This window comes from Vitis vinifera, chromosome 1, assembly GCF_030704535.1.
Source record: "Vitis vinifera cultivar Pinot Noir 40024 chromosome 1, ASM3070453v1".
In the NCBI taxonomy this organism is placed as follows: domain Eukaryota; kingdom Viridiplantae; phylum Streptophyta; class Magnoliopsida; order Vitales; family Vitaceae; genus Vitis; species Vitis vinifera.
Genome location: NC_081805.1, coordinates 2,883,090 through 2,905,445, shown reverse-complemented (window position 1 = coordinate 2,905,445; position 22,356 = coordinate 2,883,090). Strand labels below are relative to the sequence as shown.

Sequence of the window (22,356 nt, the reverse complement as noted above, 5' to 3'; positions counted from 1 at the left end):
GAAGCTATTTCCGGTGGGGGGAGAGTGAGATTAGCACTAGTCCAGCACCAGCCTGGCTTATGAAGCTGTGGAGCAATGGCAGTGGGACTGGGGTGTTCATCCCTCACGTTGCCAAATCCAGAAGAGTGCCAGGTACATGCTTTTCTTTTGTCCAAGATCCGGGTGATGACTTTTAATTGATTCTGTAATGTGTTAAATTCATGGGTTCTGTGATGCCTTTGTGGGGTTTGTGCAGGGAGGTCGAACAAGGCAAGAGGGAGAGCGTACAAGTCAGTGGAGAACAAGTAAATACATTCAGAAGATTTAGATCCCTTCTTATGCAGTGAGGTAGAAGCATATTGCTGTACAAGTTCATTAATAATGGAGGTGTCCTTAGACAACCCCAAAAGTTTGGTTTGATGGAAGGATGAGTATGTCAGTGATGCAAATAGGAAACTTAAAAATCTGGGTTTACCCCACGTTTGGGAACTAAGTACATGCCCTGTAAGTAAATAAGTATCAACCAGTAATGATCTGATACTATTAAATATGTGATCAGAAGGTTTTAATTGTACTCTTAAATGCCGTAAGGACAGAACATGACCTAATTACAACATTAATGTCATATAGACTACCCTAGTAGCCTTTCAGGGACTGCCCATTAAAATACAGGGTTGTATCTGAGATGCTGAAAAATGCAGAACCATGCATGTACCAGTAGAAAATTACAACAGCGGCAGGGAGGGCGCAAAAGGGATACATGTTGGCAGTCTTCAATGCCTTTTTCGCTGTCTTTACTATCATATTACTTTTAATGGGCCATCTTCAGTAGAGTTAATCCTGCCAAATGCATAAGCTAAAATCCAAAGGCTGGAGTGATGCAGGAGATAATGTCAGTCCCTAGGGCGTGCTAACCATAAAGAGCTGAGAGCTCGCAGCCGAGACATGTAATCACTGATGACCAGAAGGGCACGAGCTGCTTGGCGTGTGGTCAAAATTCGATGCATTTGTTGCAAAGTCTGCTGCCTCAGGAGGTCAGCCTGACAAGGGGGGAAATTTACCTTTCATTATCGTCATAGAAAAGGAATTTTGCTTACAGAAAGCCAAATAAATAAATAATAAGATATGAAATCCAATGGCAAAATATTACCTGGTGAAGGAAATTTTCGAGGGTGGCCAGCTTGCCCATTGCAATTGCCATTTGGCCCATGTAATCAGCAACATTTCCCGAACCAGCAGGACCCAGAGAATTAGAGGAAAGTGTTTCTACAAGAGATTGTTGTAGTGCTTCCATTCCTTGTGATAATGCATCCTCAGCTTGCTGTGAGGACTGTTGTAGATTACATATGCCCATCAGCTGCTGATCTGTTAAAGGTTCAAGTTGGTTCCCAAGTATCTGAAACTCCAAAAATAAAATAGAAATAGATGTGAATCAACCAAAAAAACTATACATTCCTTCAGCCATTGCAGAACTGGATAAAAAAGATTCAAGGTCTAAAAGCAATAAATCTTCAAATTACCTTCAGAAGTTCAGATGATCGGAATCCACCCAACCACATGAAACATCTCTCTGCAGGCGTCTTCCACATGCCAGAAAGCATGTGAAACACATCAGATTTTGCCCCCATGCTCTTTAGCCTGAATATTTCATCATAATGTGCCATTACACCATCAACAAGAATGCGTAGTTCATTATCCCCCACATGAGAATTTACAGCTGATCTCAGGTCATTGATCAGCCGCTGATGTTCATCAAGCCAGCGAGCATAATCCATGTCAAATGCTAAAGCCCCTGAACAAAAGAAAAAAATATAATAAGGATATTCTACCTCATTATTTTAAATATTATCACCATATTTAAGGTTTAATACGCTACAAAATCTGGTTCAAATAGACAGCATATATAGCTGCAAAGAATGGCAGAGGCCCCTCTACTGTAGGTTGTCAAGCAAACTCCATGGATTAATTGACAAAATCAAAGATTCTGTTAAGTTAAAAGAGAATGGAATAAGATCGCTTCTCTTTCACTATGTTGTTTCCTTCATCTTTGCAATTTTGAGGAGTCAATGGGTATTGCTAGGAATAAAAAAGCTTTACAAAACATTCCAACTCGAGAAATAAATAATCACCCACTTGGACAGTGAATCAAACTTTTGTGGGTAAGTCATGTCCCCATACAGATAAAATCCTTTGTGTCAACTTAAAACTTGGAACTGAATCTTGCCAAGAAACACTGAACAGAACTCAAAATTGCTTACCATTTCCACCCATGGAATGACTCTGATCCCCAGAAAATCCAGTCGCAATAAAAACACCCTGCATTAAAATATGAAATTTATGGAAGGAAAGTTCTTAAACCATGCAATAGGAAGAAACAGATCAGCCTGCTTTCAGAAATATTGCATTATAGACACATGGAAAACAAAAAGAAAAGAATGACTCACAACCCCCGACCAACCAACCAACCAATCAAAGAGGATAAAATTTAAATTCTTCACCTGCTGGCGTGCTCGTTGAAGCTCTTGCTCTAACTGTGTAAGCTTGAGTTGGCTACACTCCAGCTGCTGGACATATGCCTATCCAAAACCAAAACCTATAAATGATCCAAATATGTTTCATTCATTAAATTAAGATATCACAACCCTAAGAGCAAAGGAAGTGGATCATAATTTAAAATGCAGGACCAAACCCCTGGAGGAAAGGACAAAGGCTTATTAAAAGTTCAAGGACACACCAGTTAACTATCATAGCACCAAATTTTAGTTCAATCCAAAAAGTATATTAATAATCATGGGAAACAAAGAGGAGGTAAAGAGAGGGAAATAGTAGTATAAATTATTAAAATCAGTCTTCACTTAGCATCTAAAAAATTTATGGCAAACAAACCTATTTTCCACATTTCTACTAGGCATTATGTTTTACCAATATATCCTGACAGATATGGCTAAGGAGGCACAGTCAGCCAGATTGATCGAAAACAGAGTCTGACCGAAACAACCGATCTGAGAACAAAAGGAACTCTTGAACTAACTATTAACTCAGAAATTGCAAAATCAGTGAAATGGCTACCACAAGAAGCAGTTGAACAAGACCGTTTAGTACAGAACAGGAAGCAAAATCCTATATAGTGTGCACAGCCAGCTAGAACTTTTTTGGTGGCTGGTTACTATGGATTAATGCAGCTACAGGCAAGACCAGCATTCATCATCCAATATGCTTAAGCATTTCTTCACAGAGAACTCCAGATACAGAGATTGAAGAAAACTCAATTTAAAATCAATGTCCAACTTTGAGGGCAGTGAGAGGGTAAAGTTGCATGGTGTATAGGACAAACCACTACAAAAACATTTCAAGGCATTCATTTGATGATTGTACTAAATATTTATTATTGGGACAGCTCAATTTATTGCTAGCAACCGTACGACAGATGCATCTCGTGAATTAATTTATCAACTGATCTAACTATTTGAATCACTTACCTACCTTATAAGAATTTGAATATGTAGTGGTCTCATAAAATACTTACAGAATAAAACAACACACCCCCTAGCATGACCCTTATGCTTATTACAGAGCAGAAAAAATAAAGACTAGCTAAGCTTCATATTCTGCTCCAATACCCTTTTGGCCTGTAGGGGGAGACATGTAATATCCATTCGAAAAGGAACAAATATCAAGCTCATAGATAACCAACATATTCCATTAAGAAAGTAGTCAATACAAGGTACAATGAGAAGGAAAGTGCCCAATTTCATGACAAATAAGATAGCACAATGTCTAAATCATTACTTCAAACCCAACAATAAAAAAATTCACCAATGTGATGACCAAATTTGTGCTGCCCACAGACACAAAGTTAAAACTTGACAAATATAGTCTTACCACTCAAGCTCATAATTAAGCAAAGTTGTAATAGCAAATGCACAGTATATTTTTTTCACCTCAGAACCTCAAGTAAATAGATAGGCTAACTTTCATATCATAAAATTGATCCAAATCCTTAACCCCATGCACCAGATATTCACTATATGTCTGAGCAATGGGCTTGAACTATGTGTAATTTAAGTACCAGTCTGGAACTATCTAGATAAAATTAAAAAATAGTAAGTTTGAGCTAAATATAACCAAGAAAAAATAGCAGAAGGGTAAAAGTTAGAAATTCAATTTGCAAAAAGAATCAAATAATCCCATGTTTGCTTGGGAAGAAAGCAATGACAACTAACAGAGGGATGCATTACTTTCTTCCTCAGACGACTCTTCCTTGCAGCCTCTCGATTCTGAGCCAGCCTACGAAGTGTCTGCACGTAAGTGAAAACCATATGATTCGTGTTCAAATGCAACTTAATCACACAACCATAAGCTAGAATGGTAATCATTTCAACAACCTTCTGGTCTCCAGTTTTCCCCTTGGATTGGTCCATGGAATCCACAGCTACAAGTGCTCCATGTTGGACTCCATGATACTATAATCAGGTAAGAAAATAGATATCAGAAGTTCCAGTTCAAGCACACTGGAGTGCCAAGGTTAGCAGAGACAATCACATTAATGAACAAGAGCTCACTGGCAGATTCTCGGACTCAGAAGCATAACTTATCCAATAATGAACATATCTCCACAAGATTCCTCCAATACAATAGAAATATAGGAAATATAATTCCAGTTTAAAATTTTCTGTTTGCATCTGATTTGGATGCAGCAAAACTCAAAATGGAAAAATGGATTTATTATCTAGGTCCCATCTTAACTCCAGCTTATTACCACCATTATACAACAAAGAATATTAAAAGTTAATTTCAAACCGAAAGTGCTAACGAGGAAATCTAGAAGTCAAATAGAAGATGATGAGCAAAGATATGATGGTCAACACAGGAGATTCATAAACAAGAAAGAGAGAAAGATTTAAGCCCTCGTTGATTTGCATTAAACTACAAAATTTCTTAGAGTAGACAAAATGCTATCTTAAGGCATTACAAACATAATCAGATTGTTTATGGGTTATTAGCAATGTGTAAGAATTTAGGAATGGAGTCACAGTTTTCCAAACTGACCCACCCAAAGATTCCATTGTACAATATAACAGAGCATTCGTGAAAGAAACAAACACCTGGTTTTTATCATCAGTGTCAACATCTGTGGAAGTGTCAGTCTGTTGGCTGTTGTCACCCATGCCAGACTCACCCCAGTTCTCAAAGTGCCCATTTCCCAACGAAGCTACCGTCGCCGTCGCCGTCTCAGCCGTCCCCTTTGAGAACATGAGCTGCCCTGTGTCCACCACTCCTGTTCCTGATGTTGAAACCATGTCCGACGGGCCAATGTTCTATAAAAGTACCAGCTTTTTTCATTCAATTACCACAACCCATTTTCAAATTAAAGCACAGAGACGGAGAGAAGAGTTGTTGGGTCTGAATACCGTGTTCAAGCCTCCAAAATGTAACGGAGAAACAACACCTACATTGCCCGACTTCAAGCGAAACATGGCGCCTTCAAGAAAATTAAAATAATCAAATTACAAGAAAAAATAATTACGAAATTTGCAGTAGTTAGAGCAGGTGGACGCTTTAGAGAGAATACTTGAACTTAAATCAACAGCATCGTCGTGATGAAACGCAGCGGACTGTTCAAGCTCTCCAAGATCCGGAAAACGCGTTTGATTTCGGCTACTTTCGTCGCCTCTGTATCAAACCACAGAGAGTATGAGAAATCAGACAACTTTTTCGTACTAAAAAAATAAAACCTTTCCGTAAAAAAGTTATCAACTTTTATCAACCCAAAAGCTTCCCACAACAGCCACCAAAAATCCCAAATCGATGAACAGGGAAGAAGGGAAGAAACAATACCGAAGAAAATAGTGAGGGTGGTAATACATATCGGAGGCGGTGGGAGCTGCTTTGAAGCTTTGCATTTGTTCCCTATCTACGAAAACGAAATCATAAAAGCATGATGAATGAGAAGAAGTAAAGAGCAGCAGCAAAAGGAGAAGAAAGCGCAGGGCAGAAGTAAAGTAAATCTTCTGCCATCTTCATCAACAGGATAGCGTATCAGTACGACTCCTTTTTTATAATTTTAAACTTCAGCTTTTTTATTATTACTTTCTGACTTGGGATTTTAGTTTCCCAATGCAATACTCTCTCCCACAGATCCCCATACCCCCACTCTCTGTGCTGCGTCCACTTCTTCACTTCCGAATCAAACTTCATCTCCACGAAACGCAGCGTTTTGGTGCTGTCTCCTCACTCTACTGCTGCGTGTGGAAGTAAGAAACAAGTCCTCTCCCCAACACACATTGATTCTCATTTTTTTTTCTCTCTCCCTGTCATCGTGTTTTTTATATTTATAGGGAAGGGAGACTGCGGGGAAGATGATGTGATGGTGATGAGATGTGATGGTATGAGGGGTGGGGGTTGGGGGCTGGGGGGTGTGGGGGCCTGGGGGCCGGGTTGCCGGGTGCCGGCTTGCGGTTGTTATTGGTGGCGTGTGACGGTGATGGATTAGTGATGGTTGGGAAGGAGGTGCAATGCAGGGGAGAATTGCTAGTACCGGGCCCAGATGATTCTTCTGAAAAAGGGTTTGCTTGAAAGGAACGTCGCGGCGGCCCAGGCCAGAGGCACTGCAAACCCAGATATGACGCACCCTATACGGCATGGTACACTTGGTGACGTGTCTTTTTCCTCTGGGGTTTATGTGCTCTCTGCTGCTCCTTCACCATCTCCCTCTCACGTGACCTCCTTTTCGCGTCTCACATTTACAAATTAGTGACTTGCAGCCCTACAACCTAGGAAACAAATTTTAAAATAAAAGATATTCTTATTATTTAACGGTAAAAAATCATTCAAATGGGTGGTAAATTTTTTAAAAACTTAAAATATAGCTCTATATTTAGTAATTGTCTTCTGAATTCTTCTCTAAAACAAAAAATTATGAAAATACGTTTCACTATTAAAAATTGTTTTATGTTGTTAACAATAAAAAATAAGATATTTTTGGATTATATTTTTAAGTTATTTTCAATTGTTTTTATTTGTATTGTCAAAAATATTTTAAAAAATATTCATATAAACAAAATAATTAAAAATAAAATACTATATATAAAAACTATTTTTAAGTATTTTAAAATATTTTTTTTTTTTTAAAGTTAAAAACATTTCAGATTTTTATTTTACAAAATATCAAAAACAGTTTTTTATTTTTCATAATTGTTTTCAAAAAATGGTTATTAAACAAATCAACAACTTATCAATTTCTCAAACTTTAATTAAAAAAATTAACAATTTGTTTACCATGAAGAAGAGCTTCATGTCCTAAGAAGAAATCTTAAAAGCTTAAACTTTTAATTGATTATCCAATGGTTATTGAATCCTTATTGAGTCATTAGACGGGTGTAAATAAACCCACCCATGGTCAATAAGGGAGTTAAAGAGCTTTATAAATATATGTATTCTCAAAGATATATAAGTTTGATTAGTGTTATGTCAAAAGACAAAACCAATATCTTATATTTAGGGATTTTGACCGGTAATTCATATCATTTATTTATATCTATTTTTATATCAACAAAAATATAAATAAAATAAATAAATAAATAGGATACGTACCCATCATATTTAATTTTTTTAATATTTTATTATTTTAAAATTGTAAATTATATTAAACATAAATATAACTTATAAATAAATAAATATTATCAATTTTATAAAAAAATTTATTTTATATATGTTTAAAAAGTTGAAAAAATCAATTAAAATAAATTTTATTTAATATTATATAAGATTAGATCAGGACAAAATCATAGGTAAACCCGCCCCAAGTTAAAAAAAAAAATCTCAAACCACACTCAAATTTCATTTATACTTATCTCAATCTCATTCTATAAGATTGGTACCGAAAAAACCCCATTATATTATCTTACTACTTATATTAAAAATGTGTTTGAGAGTGATTCTATAAAACGTTTATAGTATTTTTAATATTTGAATGATAAATTTTTTCAAGTATTATAAATATTAAAAGTGTTTCCTATAATCAATACCAAACAGACTCTAGGTCATAGTTGGAGTTTAACTAATTTTGAAGAAGTCAAAAACTCTTTTCCAAAATTTACAAAAACTTTTATACCAATTTCGCTAAATTTATTAAAAAAGTTTATGATTTTGAAAAACTCAAATCCTAATATGTAAATTTATTCAAATAACTAGGTACTTAAAATAATACTCAATATAAAAGTTAAGAAAATCCTATTTTATATATAAATTTTCCTTCAATATGAATTAATTTAGTGATTCTTATTATTGTGTTTGAATTCATATACGAATATAAAGTAGTAATGATTATTTATTTTCATTTTAATATTAGATAATAACAATAATGAAAATGAAAATGGGAAAAAAATTGATAATAATACTTGTACATATAATTTAAAATATTTTTTATTTTTATTTTAAAAAAACACATCTTTTAGACTTTTTTTGCTAAATAATAAAAACCTATTTGGTTGTATAATTTAAAAACAATGTTGTTTCTTGAAATAAATATTTTTTTTTTTTAATTTATAATAGTGTTTACTTGTTATTCTCTATAAATAATTTTTAAAAACAAAGAGAACTATTTTTCATTTTTTTTTTACAAAAGAAATGAATTTTAAATCAAGTGAAAACATTGTATTGAATTTGTTAATGAGTTTAATAATTTTTAAAAATAATTTGAAATATATATATTATAAAAATAATAAACATAATTTATACTTTAAATCCTTGAATAAACTTCTAATTTTTAAGAACAATTTTAAATTTAAAAAATCAATTAATTAATTATAAATTAAATTAAAAAATTTATAGTTGTGTAATTAAGTACTAAATACACCACATGTAATAAAAAATTTGACTCGTTTATGCCTTAACAAAATTAAATTTTATATATTTTTAAATTCATTTAAAAAAAAAAGTATCACCAATTATTAATTTTTACTGAAACATATCAATTATGCTTGTATGAGGATGTTAATATCCAAAACTTTATAATATTTATTAAAAAATATATTACTATTTATATTTTATTAAAAAGTATTTATTTTTTAATTTATTTGTAAATAAAAAATATTTTTTAATAAGACTTGAATTAAATTTAATTTGTATTATATAAATTGAATTTATGATTTTTTTTTTTTTACAAAATCAAATGAAAAAAATGAAAGCAACTTATCCTAATAAAATTTTTATTTTTTTATTTAAAAAAATATTTTTAATATCTTAAATTAAAATCTCACTTATAAATAAGATTTCATTTCCATTATTTTAATTTTTCACTTAATTTTTATTATCACTGGAATTATCCGGATATAAGAATAAATGAAAAGAAAAATAAAATGTTGATTCTCACTCTTCATTCAAAATATGGCCTAAAGGCCATCCCTTCTTTTGCCGAAGGACCTCAGTTTTGATGGAGACTAAAGCATGCACTCCTTTTCTTGGACGCTAGAGACTGTCAATTGGGTTTCAAAGCATTTTGGTTTACTACTTTTGGTTGAAGACTATGGCAAAAGCAACTTGGCTTACCACTTTTGGTTGAAGAATGTGGCAAAGGTCGAGGAGACCAAGCATTATCTTTTTGTCAATTGAAAAGAGGCTTTGAAGTTGTTCTTTGTAAAACATAAGGTGTTGATACTATGCATCTAACATATATTTATGATAACAAGATTAATGTGGCCTTGAAAAGATAATGTTGAAACATATTTTGTGAATGATTAAAGACAACATGTTTTTTCTATCTTATAAAATCAATGATACGTGTCAAATAATTTGGGTTTTAAACATAAAACAATAACAAATGTAATGATGATATATAGAGTAACATTAATCAATACAAGTGAAACTATGATACGATAAATAACACGTATTATTTATAAAACATTTATGTTACAAGATTTTAAAATGAACGAGAAAGATGTACATCTATTGATATTAGCAACAATTAATATAAATACCATATCGGGTACTACAAACTTGATTGGAAACCAAAAAAAAAAAAAAATTATGTTATTAAATGGAACTCTATTCCATGAAAATGATGCTTTATATTTTAGAAAATTCGAGAAAAATAGGTTAAATTTTAAACATATTAGTAGAAATAGGTATTATGTTGAAAACTATACATGAAAGAAATGCACAATATTTTTCGATTACAAACCAAAAAATTTTTAAATGCAATTTTGACATATTAAGCAGGAATTGAGAAAAATTTGAAGTGTTTTCATATGAATGAGACACTTTTTAAGATTTCTAATGAAGTTCAATCATTTTAAGTGAAAAATAATAAATTTGATCGTATTATATTTTAAAACGATATACGCATATATGTATACTTCTAATTGTATACACATAAATATTGTTTTTTTTAATTATTGTCAATTTAATAATGTAATATACACCGAATACATAAAAAAAATTATATTAAAAGAGACAAAATCAGAATATATCTTATCTAAGTTTTATATATATATATGAATTTCAATATAAAGGTTAGATCAAGATTGGTCGTAAAATCATAAAGTTATTGTCAACCTTCATATTTAACACGATACTAAACAAACAAAATTGAAACACGTCGCTTTCATTAATAGAAAATTCATACTTACGTAAGTAAGAAAAAAATATGTTTGTAAAATGATGTTCCCACACTACACTAATTTATCCTTCATCCAAGTTTTTTTTTATTTTATGTAGGACCATATATTTCAAGCAATGAAGGAAAGTTTGAAACCTTCAAGATCCAGCTTCATTGAAATTTCAGGCAACTCCCAATCAAATTAAAAATACGGTGATAATCACACATTCAAAGCAGGAAGCAGTGTGATTCAAGTTATTGACGTGGAATCCTTAGTCAAAAGTACTAGAAATGGACCACGAAAAGGAAAAGCATTTTCTCGGGAAAATGTCAATGACTCGATGGCATTAATCTAAAAGAGAAGAGTAGAATCTAAGATAAAAAAAACCCTCATGATTTGGTTACATAAAAAGCTAGCAAAACGATTTCCCCGTGACGTGACAACATCAAACCTTGCTTTTGTGCATGTATGGAACACGAGAATAGGTGCCCAAAAAAAAAAGAAGTGGATTAGGTTTGATTTTGACATGGAACCCATCCTAGATAACATCTCCAAATCTTGTTATTTTATTTGCCCTCTTTCTTAATTCATAGCAGCCAAATGGTCAAGATTATTACGCACGGTCGAGAGGAAAAAGTAAAAACTCATAGTCGGGGTGAGTCGTCGGTCGGGCAGGCGGCGCTTTTGGCTCACTGCGGTGTCGTCTTTCATGGCCTCATTCACTCATCAGTCGTCCTCCACGCGGAAACCACTATTTTCTTATGCCATGTGGAGTAATGATTGGCCCATCTGAAGTCAAAATCAGGAAAGTATTAAAAAAATTCTTAAAGCAAATTATGAATTTCTTTTTTTCTCCATGATCATTGGTCTTCTTTAACGCTTTATCTCTCCCTCTCTCACTCTCTAATTCTTTTATTTTTGATAATTAATGCCGTAAATAACTTGAGCCACAAGATTTCCATGTATTTGGCATTGCAAGCATTCACCTCGGAGGTTTCAAAATATAAATTGAGTTGGAGTGTTGACCAATAAAGTAGACTTAGAAAAATGCAAGAATGTTGATTTTTTCCTGATAAAAGCTTTAATAGTCTTTCAGAAAAAGAAATGCCCACCTTTCCTCCAACGAAAAATAAGGGAGTAATGGGCCGAGGCCCAGAACAGCATAAATTATAGTAATGTAGCCCACGGCCCATCTCGGCTAATCCGAGTCATGCCCATGCAGTTAACGCAAATCACGAGATTACGACTAAAATTTCTGAGTAAAGAACATGTACAACTATCCCGATAATACCCCCTAATCCGAACTTGTTTTTTTTTATTCATTTTCATTTTTTTTTTGAAATATATATTGAGTCTTCTTCGTAAAAGTCCAATACAATGGCCGTCTATCGCTTAGCCGTTGAGTTTCAGTTTCCGCTCCATATCGGAATTCTACATGTTCTAGTGAAAAAACCCTAGAATCTTCGACTGACCTCTCTCTTCACAGAGCCGATCGACTCAATCGCGCCATGAGCGACTCTCTGAGCCCTTCCTCAGATGATTCGGCGTCGATCGCTTCCGCAGATCAGGTAATTCATGCCCTCTAAACTCCGAAGCCATATGATCAATCTGCGTTTTCTAATGAGTTTTTTTCGGTTTGGTTGTTTAGAATGTAGGGAGAAGTCGAAGAAGCGGCGATGGTAGTCACGGTCTCGGTCGCAGTCATACAGTGACTACCGAGCCGTTGAGGCATTGGAGGGATGTGTTCTGGTTGACTGTATTTATTGTGCATTTGATCGGTTTGGGGTTGATTCTGGCGGTTCTTGGACTCAATAGGTTTAGGAAAACGGATAGGCTTAAAATTGATAGGTTCACCACCAGACTTTCTGAGAATAGTAAGGGCTTGACGGAGAATTATTGGCCGCTCTATGCTGTTGCTGGCGGAGTTGGGACGTTTCTTGGATGGGCATGGTTATTGCTGCTCGGTTCTCGTGCCAATCAAATGATGAAGGTTTCTGTCCACATTTTGACCACTTATCTTGCGGTTATTAGCGTCCTGTGTTTCTGGGGTGAACAGTTTTTCTGGGGGGTTGCTTTTGCTATTGGCGCTGCTCTGCAATTCTTGTATGTCATATCGGTTATGGATAGGTAATGATACCCACTTCTCTTGCATAATTCAATTGGGATCATGTTCTATAGAAATAGCAATATGACCATTGACTTTGTATAGTTTTTGATGGATCTCTGTTGCATCTCAGATTTCCTATAAAAATCTGAAATATCTCAATATAGTAGTGTATAGTTTATTCTTAGTTTACTTTTGGAATTAGGGAAGAAAAGGTGTTCATATGGTAGTTATCATTGTGATCCAAGTGTCAGAATTGCATGTTTCTGAATCATATCCAAAAACCCACTCTCCTTCAAACTCTATAAAACAATCACCTTAAATAGAAGTGTTCTATGCCTCTAAGGATCTTGAATTCTAAATTTCCATTAGATTATAAGAATCTGTTTTTCAGTTAATTGCAATTTCTCTAATATGTTGCAGCCCTTTGACTTTCAGGGTTATTTTGCTTCCTTTGCTTTGCTGGACTAAACTGATTCTTAACAAATTTTTACAGAGTTTATGGCGTATGGATTGGGCAAACTAATCAGATTTCTGAATTGTGTTACTTTATTATTTTATGTAATTGATTATTGATCCTGATGTGGCATCTTCTTCTGGGTGTTACTAGTTCAATCCCTAGTCATCATAAGACATCTAATCAGTTCATGTTTTGAAATTAGAACTTGAAACTTATAGGTGGAACATCAAAGCCAAAGGATTTGAGCAACAGCTTTCCTACACGCAACCTGCAACTTGAAAATTGAAAATTGCAACTGGTAATGAGCGCTTTATACCCTTTTAGATGCATCTCAAAATTCATCTAGGTGAGAAGGGGCCAGGGAGATTGTATGCTTCTAGTGTTCTTTCCTTATCTAATGTGATTTCTTATCTGTACTAGTTTTGTCTTCATTTTTCATAATTTCAAATGCAAGATACTTAAGAATAGGAGAACTTGAAAATTGTAGTGAGGCTTTGATATAAGAATTTTCACAGAGTTAGAAGCATTCAAAAATAGGAAAACTGTAAATTAGATGGAACAACCATAAAGGGTTTCCAACCTGCCTGGTTGGGTGGCTCCATACTTCCTATGTTCAGGGTTAACCCCTTTTTGGCATGTTAGTTTAAAATTTCTATTACTCATTGAAAGAAAAAAACAAACAAAGAAAGAAAAGAAACGGAAGGAAAAGGAAAAATTCTCAAAGGGGTCGGTACTTCAAGGCTTAGAATGTTAGGCAATACATAAAGCTGGTTATGATTCATGCTCAGGATATCAGTTTTATTATTCATTCTGTATTTATTGACTAAGGAAAAACAAAAGATTGCTTTCGTAGAGAGAACAGTGGGTTTAGAAAAGGAAGTTGGAGCTATTAGATATACCAACTTGATTTAGGATGGAAGTATATCTTACATGAGAAGGGCTGGAGGAGACGAAGAGGGAACTTCCCATAGAATTAGCTTGTGTCAAGGATGAGTTTTGTGCCTTATTTATTTATTTTTTGCACCATCTATGGATAAACTAGTATAGCATGTTTGGTGTAAGGACCCATGATCAATCTGTTAGTGATATAGTTTGATTCAAGTGATTATAATGCACAGCTATGCAGAGATGTTTTAGAATTAAACCTTCAGGTTGAGTAGGACTAATATATTACATTAGGTATGGCTTTTCTAATGCCAGATATCAATAGTGGGACAATGATGAGTGAAGAATCATTTTCTTTATCTGAGATAGATTTATCTTTTTATACATATACAAGGAGATAAGGAAATTTGAATCCTGTACTCTGCTGACCCACCCATTTGAGTTATGCCCTCTGTGCAAATTGGATCAATCTGTTCTTAAAAGATAAAACCGATGGCTGAAGTTGACTGGCTTTTCAATAATGTGGCCTGATCCAAAATACCAATCAAGATGAGGAAAAATTTTTAGAGATGCTTCATCAATCAAGTTGACCAGTTATACTTTTTATAAAGTGTTGGCAATTGAGAAACTTGTTCAAGAAAATGGAAATGCCCAAGGACAATCAGAAGGATGAGTGCCAGCACAGCACACAGAAAGATGGAATGAAGGAACATAGACGAATTGTCAGCAGAAGGGGAAATAATTTCTTTTAAGTTTAGAGTGATACAAAGAGTATGGATCAAGATTGAGAAGATGTGATGGCATATGGTTTTCTAGATGATACTAGATAGAACAAAAGGGTATAATATGTATTTTTGCCTTCCATTTTGTGGCCTTGCATGGTAAACACCCTACCAACAGTGGTGGAGTCAAATTTTTTGAGGGAAGGGGGATGGGTTGGCCCAATTTTTTAAAATAGTAGAAATAATTTTTTTTTCTTGCATTACTGATAATTATAAAAATTAAGCATTTATAAATAATCCTTCTGTTCATGTATTTATAATCAAACTTTCAAATTTTGAATTATAAGTACAAAAATATGATATACAAAATTAAATCATTTTAATAAAATATTATTTATTGAAAAAATCAAAGTTGTCAAATTATACACAGTTATATGCAGACTGAAAATTTTTAAAAATCGTTTTCATGAAAGTCATTTTGACAAGAAAAGTTATAGATATAGATTTTAGTAGTTTCAATAATTTAAAAATTGCTGAAAAAGCTTTAAAATGTTTTAGAAAATTCAAAAGAATTTTTTAAAAAAAATTAAAAATTTTCTAATTAGTTTTTGGTAATTTTTTTGCATCAAGAAATCCTATTAAAATTTTGAAAGATGATTATTTCACTAAAAAAACTAGGACAGGAAATTTTAGAAACAGTCTTTGTTTGTAAAATTCTAAAAGAACTTATAAGTTATAAAAGATTTTTAAAATATATATACAAAAATGCACAAATAATAAGAAAAAGTTAAATAATTGACAACATTTATCATGGATGGGTGATGGGCATCATGACAACAAAAATAAATCAGTTTGGAACATTTAAATACATTGTGAGGAACTTTAGCTTGGTGGTAACAAAGTTTGGCATGGTATAATTTTTCTCAGGTTCAGGGGAAGGGAGAGACCTGCCCTCTCAGGCCCCAGTTGCATCTGCCCTTGCCTAATGAATTCTGAACTGCTGATTCTAACTAATTTTATCTGCACAGGCATGCATGCTGGTTGCTGGTGAATGGTTCTATGGTTATTTTGCAATACAACTAGAACTGGATGCATTTCTGTTTTCTTAATTTTTTTTGTTCATGATTATGTGTTACTTGCCCTCTCAAACATATAGACACACATTCTGAGGATAGTGGAATGAGAACAATCACTCTTCTGATTTTCTCTTTGTACTCTTCTTCTATAGACTTCCATTTAGCATGCTGGTGCTCCAAAAAGCTGTGAAGTTGGTATGGAATCTCCCAGAAGTTATGAGAGTGGCATATGCATTCATGCTGGTCATGCTTTTATGGATGGCAATATGGTCTTTTGGAGCATCAGGTGTTGTGGCTTCAAGTATAGGTGATAGTGGACGCTGGTGGCTTCTTGTGGTGAGCTGGCAAGTTTTGCTCTTCATTCCTTCTGTTGTTATTGGGCCAAGAAGAGCAGGAAGGTTCCGGCAGAACTTTCCTTAGTTGATAACATTAATAAATGCTATTGTTTGCACATGCAGGTGTTCTCGGTGAGCTTATTTTGGACAGGTGCAGTCCTTTGTAATACTGTACATGTTATTGTGTCTGGAATAGTGTTTCTTGTTCTCATCCATGGTGGTCCAGAGGCTGCACCAATGCCTCCCAATTCATTGATGAAGTCTCTACGATATGCTGTGACAACATCTTTTGGCAGCATCTGCTATGGATCATTGTTTACAGCTGCAATAAGGGCATTGCGATGGGAGGTACACATGCCAGTGCTTGTTTTTCTATTAATCGGCCCACTGATTTTATCTCACATTTGATTGATGTTTGTAATATGGACTTGATTATATGGTAAGGTTTATTTATCAAATATTATCTTTCAGATTAGGGGATTCCGGTCTAAGATTGGCAACAATGAGTGTTTGCTTTGTTGTGTTGATTTCCTGTTCCATCTTGTGGAGACCCTTGTCCGGTTTTTCAACAAGTATGCCTATGTTCAGGTATCTCTTTTCCTTTGCTTTCTGCAGTCTCTTGCTTGTATCATTTTTTTAAGCACAGTAACTGTTTTATAGATTGTAGTGACATTCAATTTGTGATGGATGATTCATTCCCTTTCTTGTCTTTCCAATTAATCAGCCTTAACATTTGTATGTCAACTACTTAATTCATTGAGATTCAATCATCTTTCACTCTCTTAAAATGTCTAAGATCTGGCCTTTTTTCCATGTTATCTTCTTATAGCACTTCTTCATTTGTTGGCATAAGAGTTACATCAACCTTATGCCTTCTGGGCTCAAAGTTGCAGAGAGAGCTTAACATTATTCTCTTTCTGTTAGAAAGGATGATGATCTGTTCAATTTGCTCTTTTGATAAATAAGCTACCGCTTGAAATTTTAACAGTTGTTTCTAGCTTTGACGTTTGTCTTGAGTACTTTATTTAACTGTAGCATGTCTTGCGACAACTGTTCCCTTCAGATAGCTGTTTATGGAAAAAGCTTTAATCACTCAGCGAGGGATGCTTGGGAATTATTCCAATCAACTGGTGTTGAAGCACTCATAGCCTATGATTGTTCAGGTGCTGTGCTACTGATGGGCACCGTTCTGGGTGGGCTTATTACAGGAACTTGCTCAGGAGTCTGGACATGGTTTAGGAATAGCGACAGAGTGATTATGGTGGGATCTACTGCTATGTTGATGGGAATGATCTTGGTAAGTTTGCCTTGTTGAACTATTTTTTATTCTGCAGTAGTAGTTCCATAACTTATTTATGATTCTTATTCACTAAATCTTGCGGGAATTCTTGGATACATCCCTCTCCCCCTCCTAAGGACCTCATTCATTTAAAAGTAGGTTTCAGGATTAAAATATGAATTTGCCTGAGACCCTTAAAAAACAGCGTAATTTAAGGCATTTGATTCCAAATTTAAGAATACAATTTGTGTTACTTTATTTGCTGTTCCATTAATTGAACTGGAGCATATGCCCAATCAAAAAGTCATCTTTATGCTAGCAATACTACCGCAACTCTTGGGAGATGACTATATATAACCTCATTATTTTGTTGGGGTCTTATGAAGTTTATTTGATGCTTATTATGGGATGGGATGGAATGTACAATTGTAGGTGGGACTGGCAATGGTTGTGGTGGAAAGTGCTGTTACATCCATATACATTTGCTATGCAGAAGACCCCTTATTGATCCATAGATGGGATGCTGAGTTCTTCAACCAGATGTCAGAGACGCTGCACCAGCGTCTCCAGTATAGGAGCGCCCGGGTCAGGGAAGTATTATCTCAAAATCAGCTCGACGGCCACATCCAAGAATCAATTCCTGTGTGAATAATTATACTCTTGTTTAGAAAACGCATAATGTTTTCAATCTTAATCTATTCATCCAAAATATATGAAGAAGAGCGTTTGTCCGTTCCAGTTTTGTTTGAACTCTTCACCATTGTTATGATTTTTGTTCTTTCCCCTTTTGGCATATTATATAAAGTATTGTCCATTATTGGCACAGGAATCTGCAGCGAAAACCATAAATTAAATTTAAGAGAAATATTAATTATGTAGAAATTGTATACTATATAGTGATTTTTATTGGCAAAAAACATAGAATTACCTCTTCTTCAAAAATTTATTTACATAAGAAATATTACTAACTTACCAAAATTGCTCCAGTTGCAAATCAATCCAAATAACATTTATTAAGTGTGTATTCCATGGTATTTCTATTTGAAATACATTCAGTGAAAATATTTTTTCTAGTAATGTTTTCTTAAAAATCACATTGTAAATTATTTTTAAAAAAATATTACAAATGTAAAGAAAATATTTAGATATATTCACGATATATCGTGTACAAGAGATTATGAAAACATATTTGGTGGAGAAATAACATTCAGGTAAAAAATTTCGCCCATTTTTTTTCGATATAATGGTCAATGCGGGTCAACTCGGTCAAGTCTGCTACAGTCGGTCAAAAATGCACTACAGTGCCCTTCTCTACAGTATCTACTACAGTGCTCTTAAAATAACCCCACACAAAAGGTTTGGGTGCACGCTACCTTACCACCAGAGCAAGTTTGTCCCTTGCTCAATATAAGACAAAAAGATATATATTCAATGTTGTAAAATATTAAAAGAATATTTTAGAGAAAAAATTAATTATAATTATTTTATAATTAAATACAAAAATTTATTTTAATTGATTACCAAAAATATAAAAATTATCATAATAATTTTTTTCATAGTGTTTTTAATATCATTAATAGATTAATTAAATATTAAAAAATTGTATATATATTACAATTTATTTTATATTATTTAACATAATTGAATTAAATAAATCATGATTATAATATTAATATATATTTTAAAATTAGATATATTATAATTAAGTGTCATAATATTTGATGTAATTTAATAATAAATATATACTTATAAAATTCATATTTTTATTGATGTATATAATATTATTATTAAATATGATAAATTATATTATATATATATCAAATTCTTTAATAAAAAAAATTAAAAATATCTATTATATTTCTAAATATATTTTTATGAATTTTTTTCTAATATTTTATAAATTTTGATCAATTTTAAGCTTATTAATATTTTTTTTTAATATCCGTTAATATATCTGATATATTCATAAAATCGAAACATCAATATATCCATGATTATTGATATTTTTATTTTTGATGTCTAAAAATACTTCGAATGATAGAAAAGATATATCATATACGAAAGAAGATTTTGGCTATCTGAGGTGGGGAACGAGAAATGTCCCATCTTCTTTAATCATCAATTTGATTGTGTATAAGCTTATCTGATTTTATTAAAAGAATTTATAATTATTATTAAAAAATAAGTTGGTAAATTTTTTTTTAAAAAATTATATCACTCACCTTATGTAGAGTGATTTTATGTTAAATAAAATATTTTTTATAATATTAATATCAAATATCATCTTTTAAAAATTATTACTTTTTATTTTAATTTAACACCTAATTTAATTAGTTGTACAAGTAATCTGAAGAATTTTGCTCATCATCTCTCCTCAATGACGTATAGATACCATGTCTTCGTCTATCTTAATTTGATCAGCCATTCATTGATACATATCATAACTTTTGGATACAGACATCCATACTTATCTTCCTACTGACTGCTAATCATCCAAATTAAAATGGCATCATCAAACCTTTAAGAAACTAAAAATACTAAAGCTAAATATTAAATTAATTTGGAGAAGCACTTGAATGAAGCTATTTAAAGAAAAAAGAAAAAACCTCTTGGGTAGTGCTGGCTGGGTGAGTGGTGATGGTGGGGTTGGGGCTGTAGCACACATGCCATAAAAGGGCAGGCAACAGCTGCCATCCCAACACCAATGCTCCCCCTTCCCAAAAAGCAATCCCCCAAAAAGAGGAGGATTCACAGTAGATGGCTCTTCTATCAAAGATTCGAAAGCTGAAAACCAAACCCCTAATCATTATGCCCCCATGTAAAAAGCATTAGAATTCTAACTTAATAAAATTAGCACACGCACAAATAGACCGTAACGGTCACATTTAAACCCTTCACCGTCCGGCCAAACCCTACCCTTTGAATCTCCTGTACACATGCCATAATGACTCCACCAATCCAGCTGAGCCGGTGAGCCCGCCTCCACCATTCCCTTGCACACTTATTGTGTGGGGCCCACACCAACCTACCTTCCCATCCACTCATTACTCCAAAAAAGACAAAAGGCAAAAATAAAAATAAAGCCCCCGGGGGTAGAATCGGAATACTAAATGGCCTGATTCCTAGCACCCGTTGGGGGAGAATCCAACGAGCGAGTTGCTGAGATCGTAACTGACACGTGTCCCCTGCTGCTGCACATTCCCAATTATTGACAACGCTGAGGTGGTGGGAGCAAATGCGAAGCAAAAGGTTCCCGCTGAGTCAACCGGTATTAGGTAATTTTTAGCCGGTAATGCTAAATATTTACCATCCGGAAAGTGAAACGACACCGTTGGGACCTCCACGCTAGACCTCGATGATAGATCGTAACAAGTGTCGAACAACGCCACACCGCTAGTAGACGGTAAGTGTTGGGTGCCTCTGACGAACGAGTCGCGGAGCGAGTTGTACACGTCGCTCTGTAACCGAGTCACGGCTGTCCCCGAGTCGACTATGATTCCTCCATTTCCGCTTTCGTCCACCTCGAAAGATGATCGAGGAATCGACAGCATCTGCCCGCCGACACCGATTCCCGTCATTCCTAAGTAATAGAATGTGTCGAGCTGGTTGTTCCTGAGTAAGGGAGCAGTAACTGAGTGAGAAGGGATCGGTGAGTTGAACTCGAGGGTCGAGGCTGAGTCTGTGTCACGGTTCACGAGGCAGTAGGAGAACGAAGAAGCGTTGATTTGAGAAGGGAACGACAGCGAGCCGCCGCCGAGTCCGAGTAACCCGGCGGCGCCTACGAACAAGCCTTCGTTGTCGTGGCCACAGCCGATGGCGACATTGTTCAGTGAAGCGGAACCGTCCAGAGTAATCGTCTCAGTGGCGAAGTCTCCAACGGTGTACGATCCATCGCCGTAGGAGACCTCGTAGAGGCACGAGTCGTTCCGGCACTCGGAGACGTCGAGCGACTTGCACTGATGGGTTTCGCAAGTGAGGGGCGCGTAGGAGGAGGAAAAAGACGGCTCGAATATGGGGTCGGCTTGCTGGTAGCAGTCGGCGCAGGGTGCGCATTGTACCCAGTTGACGTCACTGCCGGTGTCGACAACCATGTAGACATGTTTGGGTGGGCTACCGATTCCGACTCGTGAGAAGTACTCACCACTTCCCTGACTCGCTCCGGAGACAAGCGGAGTCTCAAGAGCTTCAGCTTCCAGCTCTTTCTCAACTGGTTTGAGATCCGACTTGGTAATGCCCGCAATGGCCAGATCCATTCTGGTCGCCAGAGATCTGACTCGGTCTGAGTCTCGCTCGAGTCGGGCTAAAACCAGAGACTTGTAGTCTTTGTGCGAAGATTTGTGAATAGAAGTTCGCGAATGTAGAGACAGAGTCAGTGACGAAGAAGAAGAGGAAGACGGAAAACTCCGTTCTTGGTGCTGAAACTCCATTTGCTCATATTGAGGGTTCAAAGAGAGAACATTCAAGCTTTCCCGAATGGAACCAGAGACGTCGAGGACCGTAGTTCTGGGTAAGCTTAAGCGGCGAGCGTTAACAAGAGAGACACCCCAAGTGCAGAAGAAAGCAAACAAAACGCAAAGAAGAAACCCCTTTTCCGCCATTGTAGTCAGAGAGAGAAAGAGAGCGAGAGAAGTGACACTTCAGAAACGCTTGGGAATGAATGGGGTTTTATTGAAGAAGGTGGGGGGTGGTGAAGAGGTAGCGGCATTTAGAGTGATTCACGTCAGGCTTGTTGGGAGAAAACAAGAGCAGTAGGGGAGAAAAGGAGCTTTGAATGAAGGAAACAACCGGAGTGTGGTGGGTCTCATCAACATTTTATTAAGCTTACAGCCTCTCTCCAGTCTCCCCCACAGAGTAAATAATTTATTCAAACCCCCCTCTCTCCATTACATTCCATCTGCATGTTTCTTCTCTACTTGCT

General features: G+C 34.9%; 3 protein-coding genes across 3 annotated transcripts; 1 reads left to right on the top strand and 2 right to left on the bottom strand.

Moving 5' to 3' along the window:
* Window positions 1-529: 529 nt before the first annotated feature.
* Window positions 530-6,507, bottom strand: LOC100249239 (transcription factor TGA2.3). Its single transcript, XM_059737986.1, has 11 exons — window positions 5,818-6,507; window positions 5,552-5,652; window positions 5,391-5,461; window positions 5,085-5,297; window positions 4,365-4,442; window positions 4,218-4,277; window positions 2,478-2,555; window positions 2,238-2,295; window positions 1,500-1,771; window positions 1,130-1,375; window positions 530-1,019 (listed from the first exon to the last, which is right to left on the bottom strand). Exons 1-11 carry the CDS (start codon window positions 5,880-5,882, stop codon window positions 873-875), a joined length of 1,389 nt encoding a protein of 462 aa, XP_059593969.1. The 5' UTR covers window positions 5,883-6,507; the 3' UTR covers window positions 530-872.
* A 5,326-nt stretch (window positions 6,508-11,833) lies between these two features.
* On the top strand, window positions 11,834-18,176 carry LOC100254337 (uncharacterized). Its single transcript, XM_002281975.4, has 7 exons — window positions 11,834-12,145; window positions 12,226-12,704; window positions 15,977-16,160; window positions 16,283-16,507; window positions 16,631-16,747; window positions 17,223-17,456; window positions 17,871-18,176. Exons 1-7 carry the CDS (start codon window positions 12,086-12,088, stop codon window positions 18,084-18,086), a joined length of 1,515 nt encoding a protein of 504 aa, XP_002282011.1. The 5' UTR covers window positions 11,834-12,085; the 3' UTR covers window positions 18,087-18,176.
* Window positions 18,177-20,257: 2,081 nt separating this feature from the next.
* On the bottom strand, window positions 20,258-22,356 carry LOC100259452 (protein ASPARTIC PROTEASE IN GUARD CELL 1). The gene has a single exon (XM_002281937.5). The coding sequence runs from the start codon at window positions 22,034-22,036 to the stop codon at window positions 20,561-20,563; it is 1,476 nt and encodes a 491-aa protein (XP_002281973.1). The 5' UTR covers window positions 22,037-22,356; the 3' UTR covers window positions 20,258-20,560.

Coding starts and splice junctions, on each gene's coding strand:
- LOC100249239 (XM_059737986.1), bottom strand. CDS start 5,882: ATGCAAAGCTTCAAAGCAGCTCCCACCGCCTCCGATATGTATTACCAC. Junction 2,296..2,477: donor TTCAACGAGCACGCCAGCAG/GTGAAGAATTTA, acceptor ATTTTAATGCAG/GGTGTTTTTATTGCGACTGG. Junction 1,772..2,237: donor TCATTCCATGGGTGGAAATG/GTAAGCAATTTT, acceptor TCTTTTGTTCAG/GGGCTTTAGCATTTGACATG.
- LOC100254337 (XM_002281975.4), top strand. CDS start 12,086: ATGAGCGACTCTCTGAGCCCTTCCTCAGATGATTCGGCGTCGATCGCT. Junction 16,748..17,222: donor ACAAGTATGCCTATGTTCAG/GTATCTCTTTTC, acceptor TGTTCCCTTCAG/ATAGCTGTTTATGGAAAAAG. Junction 17,457..17,870: donor TGTTGATGGGAATGATCTTG/GTAAGTTTGCCT, acceptor GTACAATTGTAG/GTGGGACTGGCAATGGTTGT.
- LOC100259452 (XM_002281937.5), bottom strand. CDS start 22,036: ATGGCGGAAAAGGGGTTTCTTCTTTGCGTTTTGTTTGCTTTCTTCTGC.